This window comes from Populus euphratica, unplaced genomic scaffold (genome assembly GCF_000495115.2).
Source record: "Populus euphratica unplaced genomic scaffold, PopEup_1.0 scaffold1.1, whole genome shotgun sequence".
Classification (NCBI taxonomy): domain Eukaryota; kingdom Viridiplantae; phylum Streptophyta; class Magnoliopsida; order Malpighiales; family Salicaceae; genus Populus; species Populus euphratica.
Window position 1 is genome coordinate 2,344,654 of NW_011499845.1, and position 15,065 is coordinate 2,359,718.

General features: G+C 34.1%; 2 protein-coding genes across 2 annotated transcripts; one reads left to right on the forward strand and one right to left on the reverse strand.

The window, feature by feature from the left end:
- The first annotated feature begins 280 nt into the window (after positions 1 to 280).
- LOC105112924 (AP2-like ethylene-responsive transcription factor BBM2) lies at positions 281 to 4,963 on the forward strand. Its single transcript, XM_011008878.1, has 9 exons — positions 281 to 824; positions 1,080 to 1,725; positions 1,845 to 1,927; positions 2,113 to 2,121; positions 2,217 to 2,305; positions 3,058 to 3,131; positions 3,228 to 3,278; positions 3,426 to 3,502; positions 3,704 to 4,963. The coding sequence occupies exons 1-9, from the start codon at positions 581 to 583 to the stop codon at positions 4,591 to 4,593; spliced, it is 2,163 nt and encodes a 720-aa protein (XP_011007180.1). The 5' UTR covers positions 281 to 580; the 3' UTR covers positions 4,594 to 4,963.
- A 4,934-nt stretch (positions 4,964 to 9,897) lies between these two features.
- LOC105112996 (GDSL esterase/lipase At1g06990-like) lies at positions 9,898 to 11,461 on the reverse strand. Its single transcript, XM_011008999.1, has 3 exons — positions 10,634 to 11,461; positions 10,261 to 10,522; positions 9,898 to 10,165 (listed from the first exon to the last, which is right to left on the reverse strand). Exons 1-3 carry the CDS (start codon positions 11,231 to 11,233, stop codon positions 9,975 to 9,977), a joined length of 1,053 nt encoding a protein of 350 aa, XP_011007301.1. The 5' UTR covers positions 11,234 to 11,461; the 3' UTR covers positions 9,898 to 9,974.
- Between the last annotated feature and the right edge of the window lie 3,604 nt (positions 11,462 to 15,065).

The window sequence follows — 15,065 nt, forward strand, 5'->3', positions numbered from 1 at the left end:
CAGGGAGTGCCACCACTCGTGAAAACCTTTTGATTATTACAAGCTGGGGAGAGTCGATTAATTTTATGCTCACAAGGGGTCTAATTTAACATATATATAGAGCAGATTTTTTCCAAATACGAGAATGGAAAAGTGAGGAATTATATATATAGATATATGAAACCCTCCTTGTAAAATCATTATCATTATCTGGGCACCTTGTTGGAATTTTTTTTTTCTATTGGACTTCTACGTGCAAAAGGACATTCCTGCCCATCAGCCCACTTTCTGCTGCATTCATTTATCACTCGAAGAGTTAATATATCGTGTTACAGATTCAAGTGCCCTTGACCAGGAAGGGTGCTCCATTTATTGTTGGAGGGAGAGGGAGAGTGGGGGTTTATATGTATCTTCACTTGTTTTGGAAGCGATGATTTCACTTTCATCTTTTGACCTTTCCTTTCCTCTTCTCTTCTATATCATGGTTATCTTTAACTTCCTTCCCACCTTCATGCATGAACTAATTCCTTATCTTCCTTCTGCTAACGCTACAACATAAAATCCCCAGGTTCTAAAAGGCATTTTATAGTCCACCAAATACATGGCCTCCACGAATAACTGGTTGGGTTTCTCTCTATCCCCTCAAGAACTTCCATCATCACAGTCTGATCACCAAGATCACCCTCAAAACACAGACTCTCGCCTTCGTTTCCACTCAGACGAAATCTCTGGTACCGATGTCTCCGGGGAGAACTTTGACCTTACTTCTGATTCCACCGCTCCTTCTCTCAACCTCCCTGCCTCTTTTGGTATACTTGAAGCCTTTAGAAACAATCAATCTCAAGGTTCGCAGCACAAAACTTCATATCTTTAATTTTTCTGTCATTTCACTGCTGAAGTTCTAAAACCCTAACCGGTTTGAAATAAAGTAGATGATTTGAAATAAATCGGTTTCTTAAGCATCTTAGAATGGTTTAAAGCTCTCCTTTTTCCTTTTCTCCCCTTATACTTTCTAAGAACTCAAAGCAGGAGCAGCAACAATATTGATCACTTTCTTATATATCTTTCTCCTTTTTTTTCCACTATGTATTTGTTTGCAGCTTGGAATAATATGAAGCGTTCAGGCATTAATGAAGACACCAACTACAATACCACCTCAGACGTCCCGATATTCATGGGTTCTTCATGCAATAGCCAGAACATTGATCAAAATCAAGAACCTAAGCTTGAGAACTTCCTTGGTGGCCATTCTTTTGGCAATCATGAACACAAACTTAATGTCTGCAGCACCATGTATGATTCCACTGGACACTATATGTTCCACAACTGTTCCTTGCAACTCCCATCTGAGGATGCATCAAATGAAGGAACAGGCAGTAATGGAGGAGCTGATACTAGCATCAACAATAACAACACCAATAGTTCGATTGGTTTATCTATGATTAAGACTTGGCTAAAGAACCAGCCAGCACCGACACAACAAGACACCAGTAATAAGAGCAATGGCGGTGCACAAAGCTTGTCCCTTTCGATGAGTACTGGGTCACAATCAGGTTCTGATTTGCCACTTCTAGCAGTAAATGGAGGAGGAAATAGAACTAGAGGAGAGCAGAGTTCTTCTGATAATAACAAACAACAAAAGACCACACCGAGTCTTGATAGCCAAACCGGTGCCATCGAAGTGGTGCCAAGGAAATCTATTGATACTTTTGGCCAAAGAACTTCTATATACCGTGGTGTAACAAGGTATCTTTGCACAAACCATTAAACGCTCCTTTATACGAGTACTACTCTTACTGGTCATTTTTATTACTCTTTTCTAGGAGATGAACATTCGTAATTACTTTAGGGTTTGTATTTTGCAGACATAGATGGACCGGTAGATATGAAGCTCATCTATGGGACAATAGTTGTAGAAGAGAAGGACAAACTCGCAAGGGAAGGCAAGGTATGCGGTCCTTCATTCATTAATCTACTTGAATTTGTAGATTCTATGGAATTCAAAAATGATTTCTTTCTTTTCATTTTGATGAATATTGATTGATTTATGGGTTTATTTTGCACTAACTTATGCTGCCTTTTTTTGGATGTTTACATATCTTGATGTGTGGGGCTTGCCGAATCTTATTTCAGTTTATTTGGGTAAGAACACCATTTTTTTGTTCTTCGGTTTTTTGAAGAACAACACTTTTTTTTTCTTGACGATTCTAACTATTTTCATCTCTTATTTTTACTAGGTGGTTATGACAAAGAAGATAAGGCAGCTAGAGCTTATGATTTAGCAGCGTTGAAATACTGGGGCACAACCACCACGACAAATTTTCCGGTGAGTTTCGACTTTCCTTGATTTAAAGTCTAAGATCGAGTGTTGTACCAAAATGATTTCTAAGGAAATGAGAATAACATGTTTTGAATTCAATTTAAATTTTTTAATAAAATCTAATTTTAGAACCTTTTAAATGATAAGAATTGAATTTTAAATGTGATTCAATATCTACAAATCCTACAAAAGCAAATGAAAAATGGCAATTCCTCTTTATAATTTCAAAAAGAAGAAATTTATTAATAAAATTAACTTTTATAAATTCTTCATTTCCCCATCTGTTTTTTATAGGCCTTTGAAGAAATAGAATAAAAGTAACGTGGGTAATATAAAAAATAAATTGAATTAAATTTTATTTTTTTCAAACATGTAAATTCTATTTATTTATTAGTTAAATTCAAAACAAATACTATAATTAACTGATACGGGATGTATTTTAGTTGCTCGTTTTTTAGTTATTTGCACAGAAAATAAACAAGGATGAACTGAGTAAAACCAATGTTGTCATTCGCATTGAAAGGCAACCCCCCCCCCCCTTGTGAAACACTAGTGGAAGTGCACTGCAAGTTTGGATTATCGTATTAATTAATTAAGCTCCACGATCGCTAACGTTATTTTCCTCCCTAAAAGCATCCTTATAACAAGGATGTGTGTCCTATTATTGAACATGTAGGGTACTTTTCAATGTATTTTGCCGATGTTTACGGCTTGTGTTACCATTGTTAAGAAATTTTATCTTGTAAATAAAACTGCAGATTAGCAACTACGAAAAAGAGATAGAAGAAATGAAGCACATGACTAGGCAGGAGCATGTTGCGTCTCTTCGAAGGTATTTCACAAATGCAGCTTCTTCTTTTTTCTGATGAAACAATTACTTTCATTAAATTCCCATAATGGAGTACATATATATATTTGCTCGTTGCAGGAAAAGTAGTGGGTTTTCTCGGGGGGCTTCCATTTATCGAGGTGTAACTAGGTATGGATTTCTTTAGTTTATTATTTATTCCATTTTCCTAGAAACTTCATTAGCCTAAATCTTTAGTTTAAGAGATAATAAGTTGCGTGAGGGATGGTAATGAACTTGATTTCTTGATTAACTTGGTAATTTTATTTGTCATACCAGACATCATCAACATGGAAGATGGCAAGCAAGGATTGGAAGAGTTGCAGGGAACAAAGACCTTTACTTGGGAACTTTCAGTAAGTTCATTTTCGTTCGATTTCACTTCATGCACTCCTTTGAGTTTCGTTAGATATTTGCCCTCTAGCTATCCTACAAATTTACACGTGTTATAAATTCGTGGGTCTTGTGGACTTTCTTCCAAGCATAATTAAATGTATCTATTAGCCAATTAATCTCATCTTCTGATTCCTGCAATTTATTATGCATTTCATCCATAGGTACCCAAGAAGAAGCAGCAGAGGCCTATGACATTGCAGCCATAAAATTCCGTGGACTGAATGCGGTGACCAACTTCGACATGAGCAGATATGATGTTAACAGCATAATAGAGAGCAGCACATTGCCAATTGGGGGTGCGGCTAAGCGGTTGAAAGAGGCGGAGCATGCTGAAATTACAACGCATGTGCAAAGAACAGATGATCATGACAGCACGAGTTCACAACTTACCGATGGGATTAGCAACTATGGTACTGCTGCACACCATGGCTGGCCTACTATTCCATTTCAACAAGCTCAGGCTTTTACCATGCACTATCCCTATGGCCAGAGGCTTTGGTGCAAGCAAGAACAGGACTCTGACAATCATAGCTTTCAGGAGCTTCATCAATTACAATTGGGAAACACCCAAAATTTCCTTCAGCCTTCGGTTCTGCATAACGTCATGAGCATGGACTCGTCTTCAGTGGAACACAGCTCTGGCTCTGATTCTGTTATGTATAGTAGTGGAGGCCACGATGGTACCGGTACTGGAACCAACGGAAGCTATCAGGGAATTGGTTATGGAAGCAATACTGGGTACGCCGTCCCAATGGCTACAGTTATAGCTAATGATGGAAGCACCCCAGATCAAGGAAATGGTTATGGAGATGGAGAGGTGAAGGCTCTTGGCTATGAAAATATGTTTTCTTCGGATCCTTATCATGCTAGAAACTTGTACTATCTTTCGCAGCAATCATCTGCCGGTGTGATCAAGGCTGGTGCATATGATCAGGGTTCAACATGTAACAATTGGTTGCCAACAGCAGTTCCTACCATTGCAGCAAGGTCTAACAGTATGGCTGTTTGCCATGGAGCTCCAACTTTCACAGTATGGAACGAGAGTACATAATGATTGTGGGATTGACCAATGGATGAAGAATATATAGGTGGGTATGGGAAAGTCAAAGCATGTATACATTTACCGATTTAGTAGTGATTTTTATTTTTCGGGATCCTTTCTTCCTTCTTTATCCACTAATTGAAGCAAGGAAGATTGGCACCTTTTTTTCCCTCCTAACTTCGAAGCCTGCAAATTTTATAATTAAAGGGTCTAACCGAAGTTCAGCAATAGCATGTAAGAGCTCGAATTCTCACTTGCTATGAATTTTGGGGAACTTCAGGTTTGTATAGATCCTCGGATAGATTTTTATTTCCTAACACCAGACTTTGTAATTTTCAATAACTTAGTTATTATACAGAGAATGGCATTTTCCTGTTTTTTTTTTTTCTCCCTTTTCAATGGGAGGTCGAGCGTGGCAGATATTGAATGGAAAAGTTACAAACTTACCTGAAATTTTAACCAAATTGAACTCAAATTCTTTTAGTTTATTCAGGCAAAAATATAACTATACTGTTATCCTGTTAGCATTGGAAGTGAAATTAGACTTAAAGTCTAAAGTCTAAAGTCTAAACATCCACGAGACTAAGAGTTCTAGAAATCCCTGGAAATGTGAAATTAGACTTTTAGCTTTCAGTTTATGCACTGCAGGCTCGAGGATCTTCTGATGGTGCAAAATGTTAGGCATTCCGTACAGTTTCCTACACGCGCGCGCGCATACACACACAGTAGTCACGCTGGTTTGCAAGTTTTAGAAGTCCGTGACTGAAAATAGGTTTCATTATATAAGATCCCAGAAACTACTTGAACACGGTGGCAATTCCATCTTGGAGCTCTTATTTGTCTTGAGTTTTGTTGTTGACGGCGGCTGCTGACCTTTGGGCTTCGTGTTGGGCTACCTAAGTTAGTCCATTTATTTGTTCGGTCCAAGATCATGCCTTTGATCGGGCTAAGTACATTTTTGTCTTGAAGGCCCTGAGAACTTTATTCTTGAAGGGACTTTTTGTGATATCAAAGATTCAGAAAAATGATATTCGGGCGCCTTTTTTCTCAACGAGGATTAGATTAGGTTTTAGAGAGGACCATAGTACAACTGCATCCAAGACTCTGGGAACTATGTATTCTTGTTTCGTCCAATACAACAAAAAAACATTTTTTTTTTTGTCTTAGGAAAATCCTTGAATCTTTTGTTTGATCATCATATGGTAAGTAGGTTTATACATCATCACATTTAAGGAAAGTATCTCTTGTCAGTCTGCTTCACATGTCCTGGGTTTTACTTATTGAGCAGCAGGCACCATGGATGCTGTTATGTTTGACAAGATTTATGGTGTTTTTTGTTATAGTTATTTTTTAAAATATTTTTTATTTTAAAATATATTAAAATAAAATTTTTTAATTTTTAAAAATTATATTTAATATTAATATGACAAAACAATTTAAAATATTTAAAAAATAATTTTTAAGAAAAAAATTAATTTTTTTTAAAAACATGTATTTTTAAATAAACATTAACCATGATTTGATTAAATATTAATTTCTGAATAATCACGAGTAACTGATTTTTGATTTTTTAAAATATTTAAAATAACATTATTGTTTCAGTGAAATGAAAAATTTTGACGTTTTACATTTGAATCGATTAAACTCAAAAGCTGATATGCTAATCTTTGAAAATTAACAGCAAGGAACGAGTTGGTTAAGCAGGTCAAGAATCTTCCTTTTTCACGAAAAGCACGACGTTAATTAACATCTGTAGTGCGCGCACAAGAGGTGTGGACCACACTTACCTTTGTATCGATTGAAAAAGTTGAAATCGTCGTTACTTAACGTATAGAAGAAGAACGCAGATTTCTGAGTGCCCTTTCTTCTCTATTATATAGCCCTTTATTTTCAGCAGTCTTTTTACCAAATACCATGATGTTGCGTCCACATGCTCCTTTGCGAAGTAATCACCTGTGTTTATCAGATTCCGAAATAGAATCCGATGATCTGAAGAAGCATCTGAAGGTCCATGTGCTGGGAAAAACCAGGAAGTGGAATACAATTTATAATTCACAAGTTTCAATTTTTTTTTGTAGTAAAAATAGAATCAAACAATAATCAAATATAATACAAATAATCACACAAATCAATACCAAGATTTTAACGTGAAAAATCCAATGTGCAAAAAACCACGGGATCATAGTCCACTTAAAAACTTCTATTATCAACAAACAACAGGTTCACAATTGTTCTTCCTTAAATTCAACTAAGGGATACAACATATATATACCAATCTTCGATCTAATCATTCAGAATGAAAAGTAACGTGTCTAGAAGTTACTGTCAAGATCTCAGCCCTATCCAACGGTAAACAAGCTGAAAATTGAAGGAAGAACACAGGCTGCTTTGCTGTTTTTTTTTTTTCTCCTTTCTTGTTCAAATTTTGGTATTGTCTCTACAGTAACTGACCAGTTGGTTTTTAATTCTAAGAGAACCAGTTGCCTCTCTTCTCAATTTATGTGGTGGTCTCATCATTACATAGTGCGAGACTACATACAACAAATCTTCTTTTCATGTACTATGTGAAAAATTCATCATACTAGTGATTAACATGTAAGCTTCTATAATAACTGACTAGTTAGTTTTTAATTTCAAGAGAGCTAGCTGTCTCTTTTCTTAATTAATATGATGATTATACTATCACATGATACGAAACTAGGTACAAAACTATAATAGGAAAAAAACAGCACAGGAGTTTGTTTTCGATGGAAAGGAAAATTGTATGTACAAGAAAAATAAGAAGAGAGACACAGTTAATAAAGATCATATGAAATCCCTCATGGATGAATCAGGTAAAAACATACTAAATTCAATTAATTCAACTTTTTTTCTTTCCTCTCTGTTCAAAACACTTTCTTAGTTTGCATTATATCTTATCTTGGATTCTGTAAGTTATAAATTCAATAGGTGTAAGATTCAGGTTAATTTTTTATAAGTATATTTGTTAATTATCGTTGCATCCAGTAGCAAATCACCACATCATCAAACATATTCATATTCAAGGTCTCTCTTTTTCTAGTAGATTAGACCCTTTCTTCTCCTTCTTAGATCATAATTCTCTTTTTTAGCCGTGCAGCGTGAACACTGAAACTTTTTATACCCTTAACATTATTGAACAATTTCAATACCAATAGTCATAATCTTTTTTTTTTTTTTTGGTGCGGATTTTTGTTCACACCACGTTTGCTGTTAACTATTTTACACAGGATGCTTGTGATTTAGCTTTTTCTGACAAGACATTTCTAATTATATGGAGAGTCACATAACAGCAAGTGTTATTTTATAATGCAGATATAATGATGAGAAAGGCAGAGAGATACCAGGAATACATGAAACAGATTCCTATTCCATCATCAACTTGTGGGTTGCCAATTTCCTACATGACCTGGCAAGAATTAGCAGAACTATTAAGCAAGTATATGGTCAGCCATTGCATTACCTCACGAACAAGCTTTTGAAACAGTGGGATCAATTAAGAATTGGAACAAAGGATGAAAGTAAGCCATTGGACAATATTATTGATCCCAATAAAGCTGTAGCTACAATTTGGGGCATGGAAGAATTCTATAGACAATGCTCTTCTCATCAGCATTTGGCTAAACTGTGGCTTTCAGACCACTGCAGCATGATTCTGTTGACAAAACTGTCCCACACTGAATTGAAATTCAGCTAAAATAATAAAATCGTCTTCTAGAGCATGGGCTATGTTGTTAATTTTACTTCTTGCTTTAATAAAATCGGTGGTCTTGATTAATTTAGTCATCTTCCGATGGCATTTGGAATTCATGTTCTGTCAGCATTCGACTTTGAAATCACAGCACTGCTATGTCCAGTTTATACCCTTCTGAAAAGAAAATTAGGACCCGAAAGGCCTCGGCAAATCATGACTTGCCCCGTTTTCTGCAGACTTCGGCAACGCGGTATTTTGGAGATTGCCATGGTCATTTGCATTTGACTGGGTTAGATGGACGGGCTATTCTCTTCTTAGAACAATATATACATTTGACTGGGTTATATTAACTGCATTTCTTGGGATTATCAGTGATGGAAAAACATTTATTGCTTTTACCTAAATACTCTTTATTTTTAAAAGAGTAATAATCCACCGGTATTGAGTTGAGCTAAATATTTAGCTTAAATATGGTTTTTGCATCCTATCAACTGCCAAATTCATTATTTTCAGGCTCACTCAGACACTAAACTCATATTTTTCTAGTTTTGAAAACTTTTAGGCTCCATTATTACTTTGATAAATTAAAAATATTTTATACTAATGAGTTAAATATATTTTGCTTACATTTTAATTTTTTTATAAAAAATATATGAGTTATAAATATATCAAAAATCTTTTAAAAAGACAATTGATTTTGATTTTTTATAGCATGTTTATTTTTAGAATCTCTAATTAAAATATTATTGTGTTTTCTTTGAAAAATTACTTTTTTAAATTTTATAGAATTTTAAAATTTATCAATTTTTCTTTTTTTGTGCTCATGCAACAACCACGGCCTTCTTAACTAAATAAAATAAAATAAATTATTAAAATTAAAAAAATAATTAATTACCTAAAAATAAATTTCAGTGACAAACTACATGGATGTTTAAGATCCACATCAAACAGAATTTTATTTGCCCATCGGAAACTTGAATAGATATAGTTTAATTCTGTCTCTTTGTTGCGGGACAAAATGAAGGCCCATTTTGAGTAATACATTCCCGTCAAGTAACCGGTTTCACTTGTTCTAATCATTTAACTTCAAGAAGAATGCTTTCGGTAGCCTTTGGTTCCGAGATCCAAGGCGGAGGAATGGATTGGGTGGAGAGGAGACCGGTGAGGGACGGGACACGTAGAGGGTAAAATTGCTTTGTTTTTGGTTCGGTGCGCTGGAGGTCGATTTTCCACTTCAACTTTTTACTCTGTTTTCGAGTGGCTGGCTATAAAGGACAAAACAGTATAAAATGTAAAATGTCTAATTTACCTTTGTACATTCCCCTGTATAAAATGTAATTGCTTTTTAATTCTTCGTTAAGATATTGATCTATCTAGGCTTACAAGACTTTTGCTTTTTAATTCTTCGTTAAGATATTGAGGAAAGGTAGTTTATATATAGAAACAAATTGAAAATCATGTGTAATTCACTTGATTTTTTTAATTAATTTAGATGATATATCAAAATTCACTTGAGGAAATCTTAATATGAGTTAATTAAATTAATAACAATATTTTAGAAAGTCATCCTATTATATATACAAAATAAATAAATAAATAAATAAATCATTTCTCAGAGGTAATATTATCTTTCCACATTATGATGTCTCGAACAATTTCCAAAATTTCCTAGCATGAACTACACGAATTTGGGCAGAACTTTCTTCTCTACGTATTTAGTAAGATACCGGTAGGTTGATTGGCTGGGATGAACAGCATCCCAAAACATGCAGCGAGAAGGATGTCGACATGTCGGAGTCGTTGGATTGCAAAGGGGTCCCATCTCCACAAATCCAGTGCCACAGCAGCCTTTATTTGTTTCCTCAAATCCTGTTGTGCAACGAAGACCCTAGCTCTGTTAACAATGCTTCATAAAAATTCATTAATAAGGGTGCTCTAAGATCTCCACAAATCTATTTGCTTACCATATTTTTGTGGATGGTGGATCATGTCCATCAGTGGCTCATATATGTCCGCGTATGCTATTTTGCTTCCTGAAAGCTTTGCCTGAACTAGGGGCAGCATTCTGGCAAGCTTTTGGTTATAAGATCGAGAGTATAAATTTTGATTGTGCAGACATCTTCGGTGAGAAGGAGGCTGCTGTTTGGTGGTCATTTGAATTGGAAGGCAACCGATTGGAGGAAGGCCGGCTACAATCATGGATCGGCAACCAAGATCATACAGTTGCTGCAAGTCCAATGATAGTTTAATAACTTGATCTCAGTGATAACAATTCTTACCAAATTTTTCAATCAGATAGGGAGACAGAGAGAGAGAGAGAGAGAGAGGTGTGCTTACTCTGGTAAAAAACTGGACCTTGTTCAGCAAAAAATCTTGGTACCCAGTATCATTATTGTCCATCCTCAACGTTGATATATCATTAGTTCCAGTGCTGATAACAACCAACGCAGCACCAATTATCTTCTTAGCCTTTTGTTCTCCCACAATCCTCCTTAGCCTTGCAGTGTAATTCCTAAACATGTCGATTTGCTTGGGAAATGAGATCACCTGAAACACATCATTTGTTGCATTATCATATCCTGATCCCGATGATGCAAAGCTAACACCCGTAGCAATTTCATGATCTGACAAATCTGGTTTCAAGAATGGAGGGACAGCGTTTTTGATCTTCAGAATAGAGGCTAGGAAATCAGTAATCAGTCTTCCATCTGAGAATCTCCCAGTAGGAGTGTGACCTGGGTAGCGTCTACCATATGGACGAAAATTGGCTTTGAACAGTGTATCGATTTCATTGTTGTTACCGCTATCTACTGTTGAATCGCCGAAGACGAGAATGGCAGGAAATTTGGAAAAAGATCTCGACCTTGTAGCATTCCCTGTATTGAAAAGGATTGTCAGAATGTAAACTAGTACAACAGAGGGCTTCATGTTTGCCATTGGCGAGCGAATGGAATGAGCGCAGATGGATGCTTCTTCTCTGCACTTGTTTCTATCCAAGCCCGTTCTACATTTTCTGCAAGCGAACTAAATTGGCTTTAATTCTGCGGACGTCCTCTTGTAAGTTAGAGAATTCAGGGGACACACACACAGTGTGTTTTATGTAAAACAAGAAAAAATATGTAAAAGTTATAATTTAAAATTTTATTAGTGACTTTTTTTATTTAAAATTTACTATAAAAACTAATGTAAACAAATTAAAAAACCTAAAAATAGAGTTTAAAAAAAATCAAAGCTGAAAAAATAACAAAAAAGTTTTAAACTAAATATGAAAAAAAACATAAATTAACTAGAAAAAATAATAAATATCAAACAATAATTTTTGAAAATCATTTAAAGACTTTTCAAAGTTTGATTGAAATATAATAATTTTTTATTCTGATGAAATTTTAACTTTATAGAGCACTGAGAATTTATTAATAAAGTTTCAACCCAATTAAAAAATATCAAAAATTTATATTAATAGATACAAGTGTGAACAAAATATTCTGCATCAATTAAATTAGTAAATAATAGATGATGAGAGAAGCAAAGCCAGATCAGCCTTCCGAGATAAAAACAACTGCGGTTATGACTTGAGAAACCAACTTTTAAGGCAGTGTAAATGAGTCCATCGGAAAAACAGGCAGAACTATAAATGATCCATCGGTCGGCTTATTTATGTATAAAACTATAAAAATTACCTGCAGGAAAATGATGTTATTGTATATAATTTGTCGGCCATTAGTTTTTCCGATGAGATTGGTTGGCATTTAATTCATTAATTGGCTGTAGGAAGACTGGAGATGTTGCTTTCCGGTCATATGTACAGATGGGGGTTGGTTGGTGCTTCAGTGCCAATAAATTTACAGATAGATTCATTAATGAAGTGCATTTTTTATTTTTATTTTTATTTATTGTGCTAAAATTGCGTGAGATATACCTTTACGGAAATATCTCACCCAAGAGCGGCGTGGATGCAAATATTCTGGGAAGTCAATCATGTGTGTGAGTGACTGTTTGGCATAAATTGTTAAAAAATATAATTTTAATGTAGTTGAAAATTTTTTGAAAAAAAATTATTTAATATAATATTTTTTAAAAAACACTACTTAAAAAAAAAAAACATAAATAACAACACTCTCAAACGGCAACCAATTTTATTTGACCGGAATAGCCTTCCTCATAATTAGCCTTGTCCTTTATTTTACTCCTGATTTAATAAATTAATTTTCTCCCCAAAATTTCTTCTCTCTGTCCACCTTAAGGCAGCAACATATAAAATTACAGAAATGGTAGCACTAAAATTATATATAAAAAAAAAGATTGAAAAAAAACTTTTAAAATGAAAAAGGTGTCAAAGGAAATTGAGAAACAATTAATATACATTTTGTTTCACGTAAATAGGAATCTGTAAAATATTTTCCGCATTCCGCATTTGGTTTTTTTAGAAAATTATGATCAATAAAAAATATTTTTTTAGTTAAGAATAAATGAGTTTTATCAATAAATATAGAATGAGTCTGAGTTGTTATTAAAAGAAGGAAAACATAATATATTTCACTTAATAAATCTAATCTTGATGTGTCTTTTTTTTGAATCCTGTACTTAGAGATAAAAGTTATAAAAATTAGAATTAAAATTAAGGGTAAAAAGGAGAACAAAATTGAAAGAACAATGTGAATTGATAAACTCTAACTAAATTTCCAGGCGAAGTAAAGCTTTGTGTAGGGTCAACAGCTTATGTGGAAGGCTGGAGATAAGAGTCCTCATTGGCTGACAGTTGACAAGAAAATTCAATTTCAAAGCAACGATATCGTTTAGTTAAAAATCAGATCAGAATCGCAGCCGGAAAACCTCATCTTAAATTCAAAACTAAAACTCTGGGACGGTGATAATAAAAAGGAGAGGAAGGCTTCCAGAGAGGATAAAAATGGCTTTATAGCAAACCACATTCACCCAAGGGTATTGAAAAAGATAGCCAGAATGTAAACTGGTACAACATAGAGCTTTGTGTTTTCCATTGATAAGCGAATGGTTGAGGAAGGATGGCTGCTTCTTCTCTGCAATTGTTTTCATCCAAGCCCCTTCAACAATCGCAGTAAGCAAACTAATTCTGCTGCATGTCCTTCAGGTATTTATATGCAATGATTGTGAGCTTACAACTTTGCTAACAATATCCAATTAGCTCGAGAGTTCAGTGGCGCCGTGTATTAGTATGGATAAAGAAGCAAGGCAGATATTAGGCTTCCAAAATCTTAGCGGCATGAATTTAAGCAAGGAATTTTGCAGAAACCTGATTTAAGACGGTGAGAATGGTTCTAAAAAAAGCCATATAAATGATTCAAACTTATCTATATCATATATAAAATCTCATGTTTTTAGATAAGCTTTTATTAGGTGCTTATCTTTTCCTTTTCTTTTCTCTCTCTTTGAGATAATTCTACGATAATGTTATTTTTTCAGTTTTTTTTCTTGAGTTGATAATCCCATTGACAACAGTCATTAGTTACTAAGCAATTTTATTTATTACTTAATACGCTCTTGCACGCAATAAAATACGTGTCCTACAGTACTACAGGAAAAAATCTAGGTGAATGTGGTAGTGTTTAGTTTATATTGCTAAGAAAATTCCTTGATAATTAATGTAATTAACAAGTTGTTGTTTTCAAATCGCTAGGACTTTGCTGATTAGCATATTTTCTTAAGCATGATTAATTAGTGAGGAGGAGGAAGAGGATGATGGATAAATATGACGCTTCATCGATGACAAGAAATAAAAAATAATTATTATTAAACTTAGGGGATATATAAAATTGCATTTCAAATGGTGCTTTAAAAAAATTAATTTTTTTAAAAATTAAAATTTTTATATGTTTTGAAATCATATAAAAAGTGATTTAAAAAAACTATTTTAATACATTTCTAAAATATCATATAAAAAGTGATTTAAAAAATAAAAAAAACTATTTTAATAAAATTAAAAATACTTTTAAAAAAATTACTACCACTTGTAAAACAACCACTTAGTTTTGTCATCACACATACAGTAAGGATATTACTGAGGATCAAATCCTGCTCCTACTGATGCTGTTGCGGAGCTGACACCAGAAACGAGTTCTGGAATAGATAAATTCGGATTCAAGAACGAAGGGACAACCAGCCTCTTTGATCCCAAAAGCAGCACGTAGGTTGGAATACCGTCCGGGGATTAGTTTTACGAGAGCTCCTCGTATCGCAGGGTGATGCAAGTTTTTGACCTATCTCTGGGTACAAAATTGCCTTAAGCTGTGTATTGATATAGCCACCTCAACCCTGACATCAATTCAAGCATTTTAATGAACTTCGAGAAAATGGTCCCTCTGACTGGAAAAGCAAAACTGGTGGTATATATTTCCTAATTTACACTTCATTTCTATAAATTTGCCCATGCTTCCGTCCTTTGTCTAAAATTATGTTTTTTGGTATTATTTTTTAAATTTTGGCTTAAGACACTAAATTTGATTACTTCCAATTAAAATGCCTAATTTTGAGTAAAATTGAACTAAATTACTCAATATGAATCTTGTTGATCGTTTTCATTGAAAAACAAAATTGCTGGTATACCTACTGTGATTTACACTCCATTTCTATAGAATTGCCCATTACAGATCCGTATTTAACAGAAAATTAAATCTGTTTACAGAAAATTAAATCTGTTTACATTTTTTTTTTTAATTTTAACTTGAAACTCTACATTTTATTGATTGATCCGTGTTTAACAGAAAATTAAATCTGTTTACAAATTATTATT